Source organism: Anastrepha obliqua, chromosome 4 (assembly GCF_027943255.1).
Source record: "Anastrepha obliqua isolate idAnaObli1 chromosome 4, idAnaObli1_1.0, whole genome shotgun sequence".
Lineage (NCBI taxonomy): Eukaryota > Metazoa > Arthropoda > Insecta > Diptera > Tephritidae > Anastrepha > Anastrepha obliqua.
The window spans coordinates 4971129-4989683 of NC_072895.1; the positions used below are offsets into that span (position 1 = coordinate 4971129).

General features: G+C 37.2%; 1 protein-coding gene across 2 annotated transcripts in view; it reads right to left on the bottom strand.

The window, feature by feature from the left end:
- The window catches only part of LOC129243667 (gamma-1-syntrophin), a 242349-nt gene that overhangs the window by 114435 nt on the left and 109359 nt on the right, over positions 1-18555 (bottom strand). For both annotated transcript variants that reach the window (XR_008582333.1, XM_054880859.1), the window contains one exon: positions 17756-17914. Coding sequence is in view for 1 of the 2 variants with exons in the window: in XM_054880859.1 (XP_054736834.1) it covers positions 17756-17914 (159 nt within the window). In the remaining variant the exon portion in view is untranslated. The remainder of the gene's footprint in view (positions 1-17755; positions 17915-18555) is intronic.

Sequence of the window (18555 nt, forward strand, 5' to 3'; positions counted from 1 at the left end):
TTTCAAATAATTCGTAATATTTTAAGAGTCCCTCGAATTAAGAATTAACGAGAGACGACTGTATTTTGTATTTAATGACGAACTCAAAAAGCTTAGATGCATTAATGAGCTTCGAGATAGGTCTATAATTACCTATATCGCTTCTATTACCGCCTTCGGATATAGGAGTTATAGAAGCGACTTTCCAAGCATCAATGCATTTTCTAGAAAGTAGTGACTTACCGAAAATTATTTTCAGCGGAGCCACCAGAGCCCTGGCAAATTTTAAATAAAATAGCCGAAAGACCATGAAAGTCAGTTTTGGGCGGATAACAGATAGTACTTATCCAGGGTGAACGATATGAAGTGTTACCAACTTCACACTGCTTGTATCTGTAAGACAGCTCATGACATCAACGTCAAACTTGTTCTAATGACAGTTCAATATATTGTTTATAAGCCATCAAAAGCATTTGCGTCTCAGTTTTATTGATTTTTTTTTCTGTGATGGAATTCAATCGTAATAATGTGATTGCGTTATATTTGGCTGGAAAATCACAACCAGCCATTTTTCTTGAGCTCAGTCACCCCAAAGTGAATAAAATGTTTGTGTATCGCTCTATAAAACGTTACAATGATACTGGTATCATTACAAAAGGGTGGGGAGGTGGACCAAAAAAACCGCAACAACGCCAGAAGGTGAAGGCTCGACTTGGATGAAATCCACGACGAAGTGGAAGAAAAATGGCCAAAGAACTGAAAATATCGCAAGACAGCATTCGACGCATATTGAAAAATGAGCTCAAAGTCAAGGCTTATAAGTTCCAAAGAGCACACGATCTTTCACCCCAGCAAAAAAAGTTCGGTGCGAAAGAGCAAAGGAGTTGTTGCGCTTGCACGAACCTGGCAAATTCCCTAACATTGTGTTTTCTGATGAAAAAAATTTCCCAATTGAGCAGTTCATAAACGCTCCAAACGATCGTGTTTACTTGACCGAACGCTCATACGAGAATTTGAGCCTACGTATGGCCACTCGAAGCAATTTCCCATCGAAAGTAATGGTTTAGCCGCAGTGACCGCTGATGGGCGCTCTCCAATCGTTTTCATCGAGCCTGGAGTCAAAGACTTATTACACTGTGCGACAATTTTGGGGTCATCAAAATCAAACCACACCGGACCTTTTTTTCTGAAAATATACCTATTCAATAGCAAAACCCTCGCTGTGTTTTTAAAAGTTAGCTCGATTTTTTTTTTATAGCGTTTTGAAGATTTCTATTTTCATGAGATTTTGGAGTTTTACCTGTACGCTAAATTTGACTTATAAATCGACCTTTGTTTGATTTAATCGATTTATTTTGTCATAGCTTGATGCAGAAATTTCGTACATGTACAAATAAACTTATTTTGAGAAGAACCTATATCTCAATACGCAATTTTGAATACCAAAATTTCGCAAAATTTTATGTTTTTACCATTTTTTACTGTAATTATGAAAATAATTAAAATTTCTCACTATTTCTTCTAGCAAAAATGTTGCAAAATGTACTAAAAAAGTCATTTATAAGATAAAAACATAAAACTGAACTTTAAGTTTGTTATTTTCTACAAAAATAAATTTTTAACAAGATTTTTCTTCATAAAAATAATTTTTTTATACTCTGCTTTAATTTTTTTTTTAAATATCTAAAAACTCTGTAGGTAAAAATATTAAATAGATTAAGTAAAAAGAATATAGACTTGAATTCTTATAATTTTTATTTTTTTTTTATTAAAATAAAGAATTTTTACGTACTAAAACCTTAGAGACGAGCTCTTTTCGACAATGATTGAATTTCAACATCATCATTATCAGAGTAATCAGATTCATCAGTAAAGAATTCCATGCCTGTCTCTTCTTCTTCTACCTCATATTCTTTTTCCTCCTGGTTACTCCATTTTCCTTCATTTTCTTCCTGGTCGTATTGAAAAATATGTTTACTCCACCAACATATTTCGGCTAGTATGGCACCTGGAGCTCGTTTTCCTCGGTATCTTGACTCAAATGGCATCGCAGTTTGATGGTAGCGCTCTCCTTGCTCATCTGATTCTGTCGACAATTGTTGACTAAAATTTATAAGTCAAATTTAGCGTACAGGTAAAACTCCAAAATCTCACGAAAATAGAAAACTTCAAAACGCTATAAAAAAAAATCGAGCTAACTTTTAAAAACCCAGCGAGGGTTTTGCTATTGAATAGGTATATTTTCAGAAAAAAAAGGTCCGGTGCGGTTTGATTTTTGATGTCGCACTGTGTTATCGGGCAAATGTTTTAGAAGCTGCTTTAGAGCAGTGAACACGCAAACATTTCGGTCGTAGACTATGGACGTTCCAACAGGACTCGGCACCGTCTCATAAAGCTCGTGTGAACCAAGACTTCATTTCGTCCACACAATGGCTTTCGAATTCACCAGACGCAAATCCGATGGACTATTCCATCTGGTTCATTTTGGAGAGCAAGGTGAGGAGTAAAAAATATGCCGACTCCAAAAATATGCTCACTTGCCTGGCTTTTCATGCCTGGCAACTCAATACAGCTTCTCTGGAGCAAGTTGGTAGTCCCTTCAAGAATTTAATGATCTTTGCATTATTTTTGATTTTCAATTTTCATGTGGCGTAATAGCACTGAATTAACCGATTCGGACACCACAAAACTGCTTTATACACTTTTTGTTCGCTCGCATCTGGTGTATGGTGCAATAAACTGGCGCTCTTTCCCCCAGCTCCACATTGATAGGATAGAGCGCGTGCAGAAGGTGTTTCTCTAAAATTTGCCTTACGTTCTGCTTGGGTTTCTCGGATATTATGCCTTCGTATGTTAGGTAGGTAGGTGGGGTGGCTGTCGCAATGACACACTTAGAACTTTCATAGGTCCATTGTGATACCACTGGAACATATCCTTACCCTATGGGTTCCTTTTCAAACCATCCGGTAGCTTTAATAAGCGAGCAAAGATGCGCTATGCCCGCTACATCAATTAAAAATGGCATGTCAAGAGTGCGGAGCCTCTTTGTCGCTAAGCTTTCACACTCACATAAAAGGTGTCTGACTGTTTCCTCTTCTTCTGTATTTAGACAGCTTCTATAGAAATCGAAGTACGGGAGTCCTAACCTTCTAGCGTGGCTGCCTATCAGACAATGACCAGTTAATACCCCTATAATTTTTTTTATACAATAGTTTCTCTGTTAAATCTTAACAAGCTTTTTGATCGACCGCTGTTCCATTGCGGCCATGTCTGTCTGCTTAGTTCGCATGTTGAGAGGTTTTGCCAACTTGTATGATGGCTTCCCTAGCTATCAGTAGTTTACTAGTGGCTATAGGCATGGGTATCAGCGTCTTATCCACTTGGAGGTCGAGTGTTGTACCGGTTCGAGGAAGTTCATCTGCCTTGCAGTCCCTTGCTATATTTCTGTGGCCTGCCACCCAAATACGGTGTACTTTGTAGTATTTTAATAAGTCATTTAGAAGTTTGAAATATTCTATGACTGTTTTTGACGAGTGCGTTTTAGATTCTAGCGCTTTAATTGCTGCTTGACTGTTCGAGTACATGAAGGCTTCATTTGTGGATAATATATACTCTCGTTTTTATTACAGTAAGTCACTCTTTTATGGCAGTGAAATGAAATATTGCATGATCAGGTAGGTGAAAATATTGGCTAACTCCGAGTTTATCGGAGTAAACCCCTCCACCTACTTTGTTGTCTAGTTTTGAGCCATCTGTATAGATGTTTATATCATTTTCCTTAACAATAATCCCATTATCCAATTCCTCTTTGACAGGAAATGCTGTGACGTGTGTTTATATCTTTGGTCTTACAGAGATCCGTTGTACCAGGAATGCAGGGGAATTTTTCTAAAATTGAAGAGTGTCCTCTCTGGTTTATTCTGAGTAGACCGATTTCTCTTAATCTGAGAGCCGTCTTGGCAGCTGTTTGCTTGCCGAATAATAAATATAAATATAAATATAATTATTTCGTTTTGCAGAGAACCAGAATTTGCGTTGCACTAAAATTCCACTAATAAATGAAGAATAATTTCCGTTATGAGATACGGTTTAAAGCTTACAATCAACGAAATGATATTGGGCCATTTTTCTATTACTTTAGTAGATATCGTCATAATCATATTTGTCTTATGATTCTTCCGTGCGGTGTATGAACTCTGCATTTCTATTTTCTACATAAAAGATTAAGATAATTCCAATTTCTATTAAATAAATTTAGTGGAAGTAATTGGCGAAACAACCTAGTTATCATTTACCAAATCGTTTTATTTTAAGCATAAATTTTCATAGCACTGAAAACATTCAAAGACAAAAGTTAATCTTCCATTGTCATCAAATCCTTGCTTTGTCCTTGAGGAAGCCTCGCTATCAGCTCTTAACCTGATTAGCTAACAAGCCGTTGACTGGGTAAGCAATTGAAAATGAGTGCACACATACATGCGTATTTATGTTGACGTACCCTACAAGACAGCTGACTATCATATTAGCAATCATATTATCATCATCACTATCATCATCCAACTACACATTTTTGTTCTAGCCATGGGAAAGTTCTGATAGTTTCCCCTTGTCGGTGTGATATTCTATCTCTCTTTTACCAATAGAAATTTCTTATAACTGAAAAATATATCTGCTTTGCTCTAAACTACTCATTTTCGTCATCAAAAAGTAATCAGTACAAACTCCTCAATAACTCCTCATTAAAAAGTAATCAGACTGATGAGTTTCGTTAAATTCTTTTATTTAGAAATTATAAAATTTATACTATTGTGTTTTCATTGAGATTCGAACTCACGAATTTTCAATATTTTTTTGTTTTCATTAAAAAAAAAATTTTCACACCAATTCGGTGTTTCGTCTACAGAGATTCGAACTCACAAATTCTCAAGTTTTAGCCAAGCATCTACTCGCTCGGCTATAACAAGTATGAAACAAAGATAGCTAAATCTCACACTAGAACTGTTTTCAGAGCAGCCACATTATTTCGTTAAAATTAATCAACACTGATGCCTTGGCATTTAAAGTACAGTAGATATACTTTTCACTTATATAAAATTGCTATTGGTAAAAAAGAGATAGAAGTCACACCGAACAGGGGAAAAGAATATCAAATGAAATATTTCATTTCCCCATTAAAAAATGTTGTATATGCTATTCTGATAATGAGCATGTATTAGAGACTAATAAAATACTTGTAAATGTGTTGGAATTTTTGTCAAAAGTGCTCAGCACTGTCTTGTAGGGTAGGTGATGTGCAATACATACACATACATACATAGGTGTAACCCCACTGTATTACTATTACAGAAGTGACTAAAATAGTTGCATAATTATGAGGTGCAAAAATTGGCGGTTGCAGAAAAAATGAGTGAAAAGAGAAATTATGTGCAGGTAATACAAGCTGACAAAAATTAAGTGTATATCTACAAACAAACTGTCAAACGTTGCTGTGTTTGCATAATAACGGGGTTGTTCAGCGGCTCAAAATCACTACATTTCAAAAAGTATTAAAACAAATTCTCAGATTTCCAATTTTTTTGTAAAACTTTATTTCACAGTGAAATTTTATTTCACAAAGCGCAAATATACTGTTATATTATAAAGGGGTTTCCAGTAACAGGTGTTATCTATCGCTATCAAGAGATGATTAACGATTTTTTATGGCCGGAATTGGATGGTATTGATCTGGACAACGTTTATTTTTAACACGACAGCGCTACGTGCCACACAAGCAACGAAACGAAGTGATCACAATTGGCCACCGAGATCTTGTGATTTAACACCTTCTGATTTTTTGCTTTGGGGCCACGTGAAAGAGCAAGTCTACGCCAACAGCCCAGGGTCGATTCAAGATCTCAAAGACGGAATTCGTGAGGCTATCGAGGACATAGGGCAGCCACTTTGCAATTCGGTTATAGAAAATTTCATGAAAAGGATATTGTCCTGTAAGCGGTGTCGTGGTGGTCATTTGCCTGATGTTATTTTCCACTATTAACGGCATACCTTTCTCTTTATAATGAAATAAGTGAGACAACATTTAACCTGCTTTCTGAGTATTTGACATTTTGAATCCAATTTGATTGACAGTAAAACATACCCGTCGAAAGCATTCAATGCAACATAAGCCAGGTCGGAAGCTGGAAAGCTGGAGATGAAGATGTCCTTATTAAATATTTTGGCACACGAACTTAAAGGCGAAGAACAAAAAATAAAAACAACTAAATAATTTCCTCTAAATTGGCTGAAAATAGCCGAAGTTTTGCGATATTCCTTTAAGGACCGAAAAGCAATCACTAATGCGACAAAGAATTTGTGTGACAGCGGTGAAAAGGATGCCTTCAATAAATTTAAAAGGAGATTTCAGAAAAACAACATGACATCAATTACGGAATAATAGCGGCGCGACATGAACGCGAGTCGCATGTAATCGCAGTAAAGTGGATAAATGACAAGGAGAAATAATGCCTGGGAAAGACAGCATAAAGATGCGATCCGCGTATAAAATGCTGGTGGCATTCAAGTTTACTCGCCACTTGTATACGTGTTTGTGTGTGTGTGTGTAAATATGCATACTTATTGTACACATAGACTTGTGAAAAAATGTCGCATATTTCCGAGCAATACAAGCAAATATTATTGGTAAAAAAAGTTCTCAGTGAGGGCAGGTGTTAAAAACACGCATTTAACCTGCTGCCTGCACAATGGCGCCATGAAGGATCAATACCAGCACGCAGGTGACAGGTGGTGCATATGCAGTTATGCCCAAAGTGGCGCCGACAAAAGCCACAGTGTTAACGTTGATACGCATAGAAGCCGCGAAGCGTGATTGGTGTTGATGCTCCTGTCGCGTCAGAGGCCATTCACCGATCTGTAAATATGTGCGCCCTCATGTCATGCTGCGCCAAATGCCAAAACATGAAAGCACCAAAAAAATACGAACATACACAACCGAGTGTGCGTGCACACAGACAGAGTTGCAGGTAGAAGTACGCACGAATTTGCATAAATAAATAAAGACACGTTTTACCACAAAGGAGTGAAAAAATAAAAATAAGAGTTAACAAAGGCAGCAAAGGCAACAAACAATACACCTTCATGTGCAGCAGTGCGGGGAATTAAACTGAAAATGGAATTTTTTTGCGAACCAAAATCGATCGATTTTTCGGTTATACGTTTCGCTGCCGGCTGTGTTGTGCGCAAACATTTACGTGTACACACTTTGTAATAAATAATTTAAGCAAACATAATGATTTTACATGCCATACATACGAGGCTAATTGATAGGTTCGGCGTGCGGCGCCAACATTTGATTACTAAACTACAAAAACAGAAAAACACAACAACATGTAATAGGCTAATTCATAATGAATTTACGAGCTCAAGCCCAATTAATTTATTCGTAATTGGAAAATCGAGAAAAGACCAAAGTGGTAAATGCTTTAGTTTGAACTCTTTGCCTGTTAATGCTGTAAAAAAGGAGAAAATTTGGTGCATATTTCAGCACCGCTAAGAGCAAGGTAAAAAGTTGGAGTAGGTGACCGAAGGAAAACTGTGCTGCCTACGATTCTATGCAGTATCGAATGCAGTAACAAAGCGATGATTGCAGCAAATCGTTCTGGTAGGCCAATCATCAAAAATGTTGATAAAAGTAAGGATTAAGGAGTCGTAGTCGCACTTATTCAACTACCCTGGAGTTAAGTATGAAGCGACGGGACGCCTATAGACTAACGGCAGTCATAACTGGCTTCTGGTCTATCGGAAAACAAGCCTCCAAAATGGGCATCCCTCACAACACATACTGTCAGAGTTGTAAACAATCGAAGAAAAAGGAAACAATCTTCCATTTCCTCTGTGAATGCCCTGCCCTATGGAAGGACAGAATGTCAACCCTGGGCAAACCGCTGTTCGAGACTCTCGAGCAACTGTCTGGCTTAGACGTCAACAGCCTAATAAGGTTACTAAACCGAACAGACTGGATATAGTCTTGATCTAAATAACTGTTAAACAAGTTGGTAACGAGAATGTGGCAACAAAATGGTGCGGAAGCGCTAATTGGAGTCTGGATGAATAACCACTCTAACCAACCAACAAACCCAAACCTGGAGTTTAAGATTAGTCAAAAATGTTGCCATTAGAAGAGTGATTATTTTACTAGGTTACTCAATGAGTTTTGCGGTTCGATAATTATGAAATTAGTACCTCGTCTATTTACTTTCTTTTATATATATTTTTATCTACTTGTACACTCTGTTCGGTAGCATAGGGCCTCGGCAAGAGTCTTCCATCGTACACGGTTCTGGGCTCCTGTTTTTGCGTCGTCCCATGTGATGTCGGAATCGGCTAGTTCGCCCAACATTGACCTTCGTCTAGTGATCCTTGGTCGACCGCACCTCTCCTCACTAGCAAGTTCCAGTCCAGTGCCGTTCTCGCGATGCTGTCTGATACTTTTTCAGATGTGTGATCTTTTCATCGCCACTTTCTGTGTTTGACTTGCAATAGGACGGCTCCTCATTCGTTGATTTTACTGAGATTTGCGAACTCGCTCATACTGTAAGCATTCGCCCGAACGACGCACTTGCTTTGTTTAGCCTTCTTCGTCCTCTTAATTGGCGCAATTTTGGCCGAGTTTAACAAAGCGCGCCAGTCATTTCTTTCTCGTGCTAATCGCCGCCAGTTGGACACACCAAGTGAAGCCAAGTCCTTCCCCACCTGATCTTTCCAACGCAGAGGAGGCCTTCCTCTTCCTCTGCCATCACCAGCTGGTATTGCATCGAATACTTTCAGAGCCGGAGCGTTTGTATCCATTCGAAAGACATGACCCAACCAACGTAGCCGCTGGATCTTTATTCGCTGCGCTCTGTCTATGTCGTCGTCAAGCTCATACCGCTCAGTGTTCCATCGCCTGCGATATTCGCCTTTGCCAAAGGTCCAGAAATCTTACGCATAATATTTCTCTCAAACACTCCAAGCGTGGCTTCATCGTATGTTGTCATCGTCCAAGCTTCTGCGCCATACGTTAGTACCAGCATGATAAGCGCCTATAGAGTTTTAGATTTGCTCGTCGAAAGAGGACTTTATCACTCAGTTGTCTACTTAGTCCAAAGTAGCACTTGTTGGCAAGAGAGATTCTTCGTTGGATTTCCAGGTTAACATTGTTTTTGGTGTTAATGCTGGTTCCTAAATAAACAAAGTCTTTTACAACCTCGTAATCATAACTGGATCAAACGTGGGTGCCGTTACGCGAGCTGACTGTTTGTTTGTCCTCGTTGACCACCAGACCGCTTCGCTTTGCCTCTTTATCTAGTTTGGAGAAGGCAGAACTAACAGCGCGGTTTTTAAGACGAAGAATTGTACACTCTTATACAAAATTGTGCCATAGCGATTAAGTTTGGCGGCTCGCACGATATTTTCCAGCATCAGATTAAAGAAGTCAATTCTGACGGCGGTGCTGATGTTGAGCAACGTCGTCTTGCAAAACCGTGTTGTTTAGCCTGCAGTTGACATTTTCATTTGAACCGCCGTCTGTCGTGATAATGCAACCGAGGTAGCAGAAGCTTTCGACAAATTCCACCGGGTACCTGTTAAGCAGCATCGGGCGTGCTTTATTGTGGCTGACTCCTTTTGGTCTTGGCGATGTTGACTTCTAGTCCGTCAGGGTGTGCCAGCGTGATTAGTCTGTCCGCCTTCGTTTGCATGTCAGTGAGTTTGTGAGAGAGGAGGCAGATGTCATCAGGCGCTTAAGATGTCTGGTGAAGCTCCATCTTTTGTGCAATGTCAATTGACTCATGATGTCGTCTAAGACGATGGCGAAGAGGAGGTACGGCAGAGGACAACCGTGCCTTGCGCCTGTGTTGGTTGTGAATGCGTCGCTGATGTTACCGTTGTGAAGCACTGCCAGTTCGGAACTCTCGTAAAGGGCTCTGATGAGGCGGATTATTTTAGTGGGAATTCCCTTTCCACTCACTCCCTTTCCACGCCAGCCATATTGCGTCTCGTTTGAGAGTGTCGACGAATGGCTTCTTAAAGTCTGTTCGTTGATTGTTGATGTAAAGCGGGAAGCGCCAGTCAACTGATTGTTCTGCTACGATGCGAAGAGGTTTGGCTTGATCCAAACGGCTTCGGTGTGGGCGATATCCAGCGTGTTCGTACTTTGTTGAATTGAATTGAATTGTTTACAATTATTTATTAAATTCTGGCCTGCTAGTAACTTCTCTCTAGTAGTCGAATACTTCGACATTAAAATAACCCATTCGCTAGAAGAACTAATTAACTTACTTAGTTTATGCACAAAACTGTACCGAAATGCACCTGTATACGTATAATTTCCAATAAAAATATTTTCAATATTTTAATTACCTTTCACGTTTAATATTAATATGTTATTTGCTTTCAATTACTCATATTTCAAACTCTAAATTTGCAATCATGGCCATGTTAAAATATACTGCACAATATGCTTTCATAATTCAGCACTTATTACTGGGGCGTGTGCAGCAGCGAGAATGGCTGAGCACAAGAAGTATAAAACTATGGTTTGCATCATTCCGCTTTCCTAATTATATATGGAAAGCATAACTGTAAGCACACACTTACACGCACACACACAAACCACTTTAAAAACATGCAAAAAAAATAAACATAAACTGAAATTCGTTGCTGAGTTTGGGTGCACTTTTAATGAGCAGCATTTGCATGCCGTACTACGTGGCGTATGAGTGACGTGCGTGGGATTAACAGCCAGGCGATAGATGTTTGTACTCAAGTTTTCATGTTTTTAATACGCTTGTGTGAGCATGTAGCTAACCACTTATACTCATTAATTTATGTACGCATTTACTTATATTTAAACATAGCCATAAAAAATACCTATACATATGTACAATAGGGTGGAGGGAAGCTTTTTAAATCGCTTTTGGTAGACCTCCAGACACGTGGCAAGGGTGCAAAATAATAAAAGTGGAATTCAAACTTTTCATTTCCACTTCCCAAATTATGAACGTACATGCGTGTGTGCCCTTATACAATCTCTTGTACGAGTATTCACTTTTGATTGTTTTTAGTATTAAGATTAATTTCAGAGCGTTTTCATTGCCCTCGAAGGTAACTTAAAATGACTTTCAGTGGCAACCTTGTAATGAGGGTTTATTTATTTGAATTATTTACTATTATTGTTAAAATTAGTATTATTTTTCTTTAGTACTGTAGCTGAAAACAAGTTACAAACACAAGATTTAAAATTTTCGATATATGAATAGCTGTGCAAAATTTCTTTTATTTCTCAAAATTTAATTAGCCTGGGAGCAACCCAAAAGTTTATACTATAGAGATAAGATTTTATGATTATTAACTCTTATAAAGGTAGCATTTCATTACTAATCTGTTAAAAAACCTTTTTTTAAATCTCCACATATAGTACTATCAGTCCACCTTAATATACATACATACATATGTGCATTTTTAATTCATAAGAGCATAAGTTTTTTTATGGTTGTCGCTATGCAATACTTTGTCATAATTCTGAGCGCAATTTTGAATTTGAAGCTATGAATAAATGAATTAAAATATTGGGGTCGAAAACAAACAAACAAAGTATATGCGGAAGAGACAATGTAAAATTCTGTATACAGCCCGCGAAAAATATGTTAAACCTAAATATTTTAACCAGTTTGGACTATTTGCTTTTATTTTTAATGCTCATTAATTTATTTTATAAAAGTAACCCGCATTGTTTAACAAAAAAATCCTAGAAATCCAAGCCAAATCGAATCAAACTTTATACAAAAATTAGAAAAAGGGAACAAGTTTTCTGTAAAATATTAATTCGAGTTTAACGTACACCAAAAAAAAAAAAAAACACAAAAACAAATTGGGTACGCAGTTTTATAGCTCATTAAATTTAAGTATCATAAAGCATAAAGTTTAAAGTTGCTAGAAAATCCGATATATTTTTTATAATTTTTTTTCCTTGACGTTGATGCGCGTTCTTCTATATGGAGCAAATACGCAACGCCAATAGGCGGTAAGATTTTCAAATATCAAGGAGAACTTTGGGCCACTTCTGGCTTGTGCTTTAATGGACTATGAAACTGCTTACGCAAGCTTTAAGAAAAGTTTAAAATTTTAAAGAAAAATTGTCGAATTCTTATAAATCCTTAGTTTGAAATTTAGATCAATATGGTCTTCATTATAGAAAGATCTACCTTTTTATAAAAAAGAAAAAACAATTTTAATTAAGAAATAAATAAATAATCCATATTTTTAAAAATTTTAGGTGTTATATTCATTTCACGAGCTGTAGTACTCGCAGCGTGAAGTTATTAAGAAATAATCTGATTCGAGAATTTTCCATACGAAAAATAAGAATAATGCAAAACTTTGTAACTATTTTTAATTATTAATATGCATCAGTACCTGATATAAAATGTCAATTTGACTTAACCAAAAAAAAAAGAAAAAATTATAATAATTATTAAGGGGAACGCCACTGTAAAAATTCAAAAAAATTGATTTTGTTTTGCATAAATTGATCATATAACTACTCAAGAAAATGTGGTAAAATTTTAAAGCGAAATTCGCTTTATTCCTGATTCTATGTGCACTTAAGTGAGCGCCCGTCGGTTCGGCCCCGTAGAGCTTACGATACGATGTTTTATTTCAAACGCGTTTTTCTCGAAACGACTTGTTTTTGATATGGTGGCAACGATTTCTTTAAGACTGACGAACCGATTTTAATTTTATTTTTTCAGAATTTTTGTTATCGGATTGGCTATCGTTGTACGTAGCCGATTTTAAAAATTTTGAAAATAACTATTTTTTTGGGCCTGTTGAAAACCAAAAAAATTGTGAAAAACACACATTGAAATTCAAACCACCACCATTTTGTCAAAAAAAAAAGGCTACGTACAACGATAGCCACTATTGTGTAGATTAGTAAAATGTTTGGGAATTTTTTTTTATAAGTAGGGATGATTATTTGAGGATCGGACAAATTATAACTTATTTAACATATATTCAACTATATTGACACAAATTATCAAAAAATATTAAACATTACATTTTGTTATTAATATTAATGCAATGACGTCATAAAAAACTATTGCACCCTGGTGGCCACGATGCAGCGATGAAAAATCATCAGAAAGCAAAAAACCAAAAAAAATTCTTAGTCTATACATCAATGGCTATCGTCGTACGTGGCAGTTTTTTTATATATTTTTTTTTAGAAAATGGTGCAGGTTTGAAAAATGAGTTTGTGTTTTTACTCTTTTTTTTTTTTGTTTTCGAAAGGCTTGAAAAAATATTAACTTTTGGAATTTTAAAAAACGGCTATGTACGACTGTAGCCAATACATGTAAAAAATTAAAAAAAAAAATTAAAATCGGTTCATAAGTCTTCGAGAATTCGAGGCCATCGTGTTCAAAAAAGTCGTTTTGAGAAAAACGCATTTAAAGTTTTCATTTCTCATTACCTGCCCTTATTGCATTGAGTATAACTTCGTCAATTTTCAAGATTTTAAGTTAAAATCTTATTTTTGAATATATCTACTTTAAGAAAATGTAAAAAAAAATCGGAGTGGTGTTCCCCCTTAAATGGAATAAATAAAAAACGAAAAAGTAAGAGAAGTCACATCAAAATGCATTGAAAAATAAATGCAGTATGCAAAAAAAAAAATATTCCTTGAGCTTTACATTTTTCACAGAAAATAAACCGAGGCTGTAGTCAAATTGGCACCAGGAACGGTTTCGTGTTAGGATATCGATTAAAAATACGAGTACGTTTCTTAGCTGTACTAAGAAGAACGTGCGTGGCTTCATAAAAGGTTCTATCTTCTATCGCCTTTCACTTCATCATCGGCCATATTCTCTTTCGGATTCCGCTGACGAAAAATTACAGTTCTTTTGACTTGATCCATTCATTGAGCCAGTTTGTGATGCTCTCGTAAGAAGTGAACCGCTCTCCATTAAGGGCTTACTGCATTCATCGCAACAGTTGGTAATATGAAGGTGCAATGTCTGGGGAATTCAGTGGGTGGGCCAAGATTCCCCCAGTCACTCTAGAGATTTCAGTCACTCTAAATATTTATGGACCGATTTAGCAACGTGTGACCTGGCGTTTTCATGCAGCAAAATCAGTTTGTCATGTCAACCGTCCCATTCCGGCCGCTTTTCTTTGAGACCTCGATTCAAATGCATCACCTGCAGTCGGTAACGATCGCCAGTGATGGTTCCAGAGGGTTTGAAGAGCTCATAATAGATGTACAACATAATCTTTGAGGCATGAATATTTTTTTTCGTTGTAGATAGACCTGGTTCTCCTTCCAGGCTCCAACATTTTCGACGCTTAGGGTCATCATAGTAGGTCAATTTTTCATCGCCAGTGACAATGCAATGCAGGAAACCTTTCCTTTTCTGCCGCTCAAGAAGCATCTCACACGCCACCAAACGTCGCTCGATATTCCTCTCCTTCAATTGATGTGGCACTCAGTTACCTGCTTCTGGACCATTTCTATCGCGTGCAAACGTTTACCGATGGTTGATATGTCAACATCCAACTCTTTAAACATGTCATCAAGGGTTCGACATGCGTCTTCATTCAATAGTTGTTGTAGTTGAGTATCTTCGAATCTTTAAAAATTAATAATAATGCGAGATTTGCGGAAAGCAAATGCTGTTGAACGTAAACATTTTTGATGCCAGATAAAAAAAGGATCCTTACTCTTGAAACAAATGTCAATTACTGCGGTCGAGACCTCACATATACACCTTCAAATTACCAGTGTGTTACTAGAGTGAACACAAAAATAGTATCAGCAGCAACACCTCTTTTACGGGGGCGTAAACTTTTTCCCATACCCGATAATTTCTGCTAGAATGGGGTTTAGTCTTCTAGTATATTATTATAAAAATATCTTTTTCAGTTTTTGATATAATTTTCTATATTGTATTAACTTATTGTTAGAGAATTTGGAGTTTTAGCGCCTCTTCCAACAACGCGCATGCTGTATATTTAAGACAACCACAAAATTAGTTTAGCTTGCGCTTTGAAATTTATAAAGTTAACGTAACTAATACTTAGTCACTCATATAAAAGCAGTTTCTAGTGCCATCATGGCGAATATTTTTAGCAGAATTTAGAAATATAGCGACAGTCGGGGCTACGCTGCCGGAATGACCTCAGGGCCATGGGTTGTCTCTTCAACGGCATTGCTCCAAAAGATATAAGGGTAACATTTTGTGCTGCTACAGTAGCAATAACAATGAAAGCTAAGTTCATTTTCAGCTCGATCACGACTTTACGATACTTCGAATACTTCAAATTTGTGCCTGCATTTTATTATTAGATTGAGTTTGTGGGACATTTTTTATAACTGGTGAAATGAAGCTGTAGGGTATAGTATATAACAGCTTACTTGGGGGAGAGGCTGTCACTGTCAAGGTTCTTTGAGTTTAAAATGGAGCTGACAGTATTAAAAATAGTGAGTGATACCAGTTTTATGAGGTATAGTCGTACTCGCTCGCGGTGTATCTTGCGCGACGGCTTTGAAGTTGCTTTCACATGCAAATTTCTCGTCAAGTGAGCAAAGCCGAAAACATAGCGCGCAGAGAAGTGGCAAATAGAAGGAGCCTAATTTAAGCTGTGATGAAGGTAACTAAAAAAATATTTCGAAACCCATTAAGGACAGTCGGCTTTGGTGTCGCTCTTCCTTGTGAAAAGAGTCTTCAAAGGTATTGATTTAATTTATTGCTTTACATAAAGGGTGGTTAAGTTTCAAGGGCCGGTGTTGATTTTGAATAAAATACAATTTCTATAAGAAATTATTGTCATTTCTCTTTATTATGATAATATTGGTATGGTTCAATTACGTGTAGAATAAAATATCACAAAATATCGGCCAAATAGCCGCCGCGGCCTCGGCGTCACACCTCCATCCGATGTTCCAAGTTTTCGATGACGCTGAAGTTCTATGCCATTAATGTGCCGAATTATCTCATCCTTTAGCTCTTAAATTGTTGCTGGCTCATCGACGTACACCTTTTCTTTCAAATAACCCCACAGAAAGAAGTCCAACGGTGTCAAATCACATGATCTTGGCGACCAATTGACATCGCCGCGACGTGAGATTATTTGGAAACCACATATCGTCCACATTCATATCTTCTGATTCGGGCCATAAAAAGTTCGTTATCATCTCACGATAGCGAACACTATTCACAGGAACTGCCTGACCGGCCTCATTTTGGAAAAAATACAGCCCAATGATGCCGCCGGCCTATGAACCGCACCAAACAGTCACTCTTTGTGGGTGCATTGGTTTTTCGGCAATCACTCTTGGACTGTCAGTCGCCCAAATGCGGCAATTCTGCTTAATGACGAATCCACTGAGGTGAAAATGTGCCTCATCACTGAAGATGATTTTCTTCGATATGCATTTTGATTTCAACGCCCGTTTTCATAATAAGCCTGAATAACTTTAACGCCTTGCTCAATTATTTTTCTTTGGTTCTAATTGAGTTAGTTTGAAATTGAATAATGTCAAATGGAGTACAGAAAAGAGCTTGATGTTTAGGTGTGGCTTACATTCAACATCGGCCCTTAAAATTTAACCGCCCTTTATTAAAAACCAGCATTAAAATATGCTTTAGTCTTGAAGGTGCTATTGTAATAAACTGTGCCCATAAAAATACCATCAGTAAATTTGTGCGTTCGACTTCTATCACTGTTCCCTTCCATAGTAAGAGAAATGTGGGAAAATAAACATTCAACCAAGTGATATACAAAAAAAAAGTTGATTTCCGGTTGTCAATAAATTAACATGACACAATTTCCATATTTGAGAGTATGCGAAAATCCGATAAATAATGGCTTCAGATAACCTCACATCAATTTATTTGCCGTTCCTGTTGATTTTATATGAAAGATTTAAAAGTAATTGCTATGAAATAGAAGCTTTATGCTTCGCTCGTTTGTCAAATAAACCGGAAGCGAGTGGAATCTATAAAACAAACAAAAAAACAAAAACAAAAAAAGCATATAGCTAAAGCGTATAAAATATGAATTTATCAAATTCACCGGAAGCGCACGGTATGATTGCTTGCAGGCAACGGATTCACTACCTCTACGTCCAATTGTTCTCCATGTGTAGCGACGTAGTACTTTAAAGAGGACAAAATTTGCATATAAGTTTTTTATAGCAGTTTTTATCATTTTTTGTTGTAAAATGGATTCAGTTTTTTCAACAGCGTAGTCGACCACGCGTTGTTGCTATTGTTGGTTGTTGTTAGTGGAATGGTGCAGGTGGCAAAAATGCATGGATTTGTTGCCGATGGATTTGCCACAGCTATGGAACGCAAATCGCTGAGCGTAAAAATACACAGTCCGTCAAATTTGGAATTTTGAATTCTCTTCCTTTTCAATATGGCCATAACGTAGCGCAAAATGTGTCAGCAAAAGCAAGTGGTTTATTGCGTTTTTTCGCTTTTGCTTCAATCAGAGAAAAATGCTAAATAAAATACAGACATATGCACATATGATTGCATGAATCCGCATGAACGCAACAGAATATATAAGTTTTTTTAAAGCTTCACTACATACATACTAATGCTTAAATCTTTGTTTAAAACTGTGCAGCAAAACTAAGTTAATACAGAAATTGGGTCAGTTGCCTTTTAATGAAATTCACAACTTTTTTTCATATTTCTACGTTTCTATTTGCGCGCCTATTAGATTGTGCACTTACCGGTGGTGTTTCAAAGAGCATTACTTCAGTGCCTTTCAGTACCAGAAAGCGTGGCTTGTAGCTCTGCCAAGAGATGTTGTTGTTGATGACACCCTCATTCACCCAGCCCATATATTCGATGCGTTCGCCTACGGCAAAATTGCGATTGTAAAGCTTCATCTGCAAAAGTGTGACGGAGAGAGAGAGAGAGAGTGAGATAGATCAGAAGAAAGTAAATACGCACTTGGTTATATTTCTACTATTCAGTAAAAAAAGGTTATCTATACATAAATCAATAATATTACGGACTAGAAATATGGGGTAAATCAAACCTACAAATTATATAGAGAAGCCAAGCTAAGATGCTAAGAACGCAGATTGGTACAAAAGACATGACGATATTTACCTCGATACGACCTCGGCATAGACACAGTCACTTAATAGATGAAATTGCCAAAAGCGCTGTTTACACACAATTTAAACAACAAAACGATATACTGAAACCCTCAGAGATGATCTACAATGACATCGCTGCGGACATAAAAACACGGATAACAGGCGGTAGAATAATCAGCATTAGCTAGACCCCGAATGAAATGTTTAGGAGCTCTACAATATGAGAGGTTAAAATGCCTCACGGGGTTAGAGCTTCAGAGTTTGAAATTGAAATTTGAAAAGGTCGAGCCAAGGAGCACCAGGAGATTGGTGGCTAATAAAACACTCAGGCTAAAGAGCACATTGTATTTAAAGCTCTGGAAAGGGGGTAGATAATCAGGGAGGAAAGGAGAAAAGTATCAGAGAAAGAGATAGGAAAGAATAGA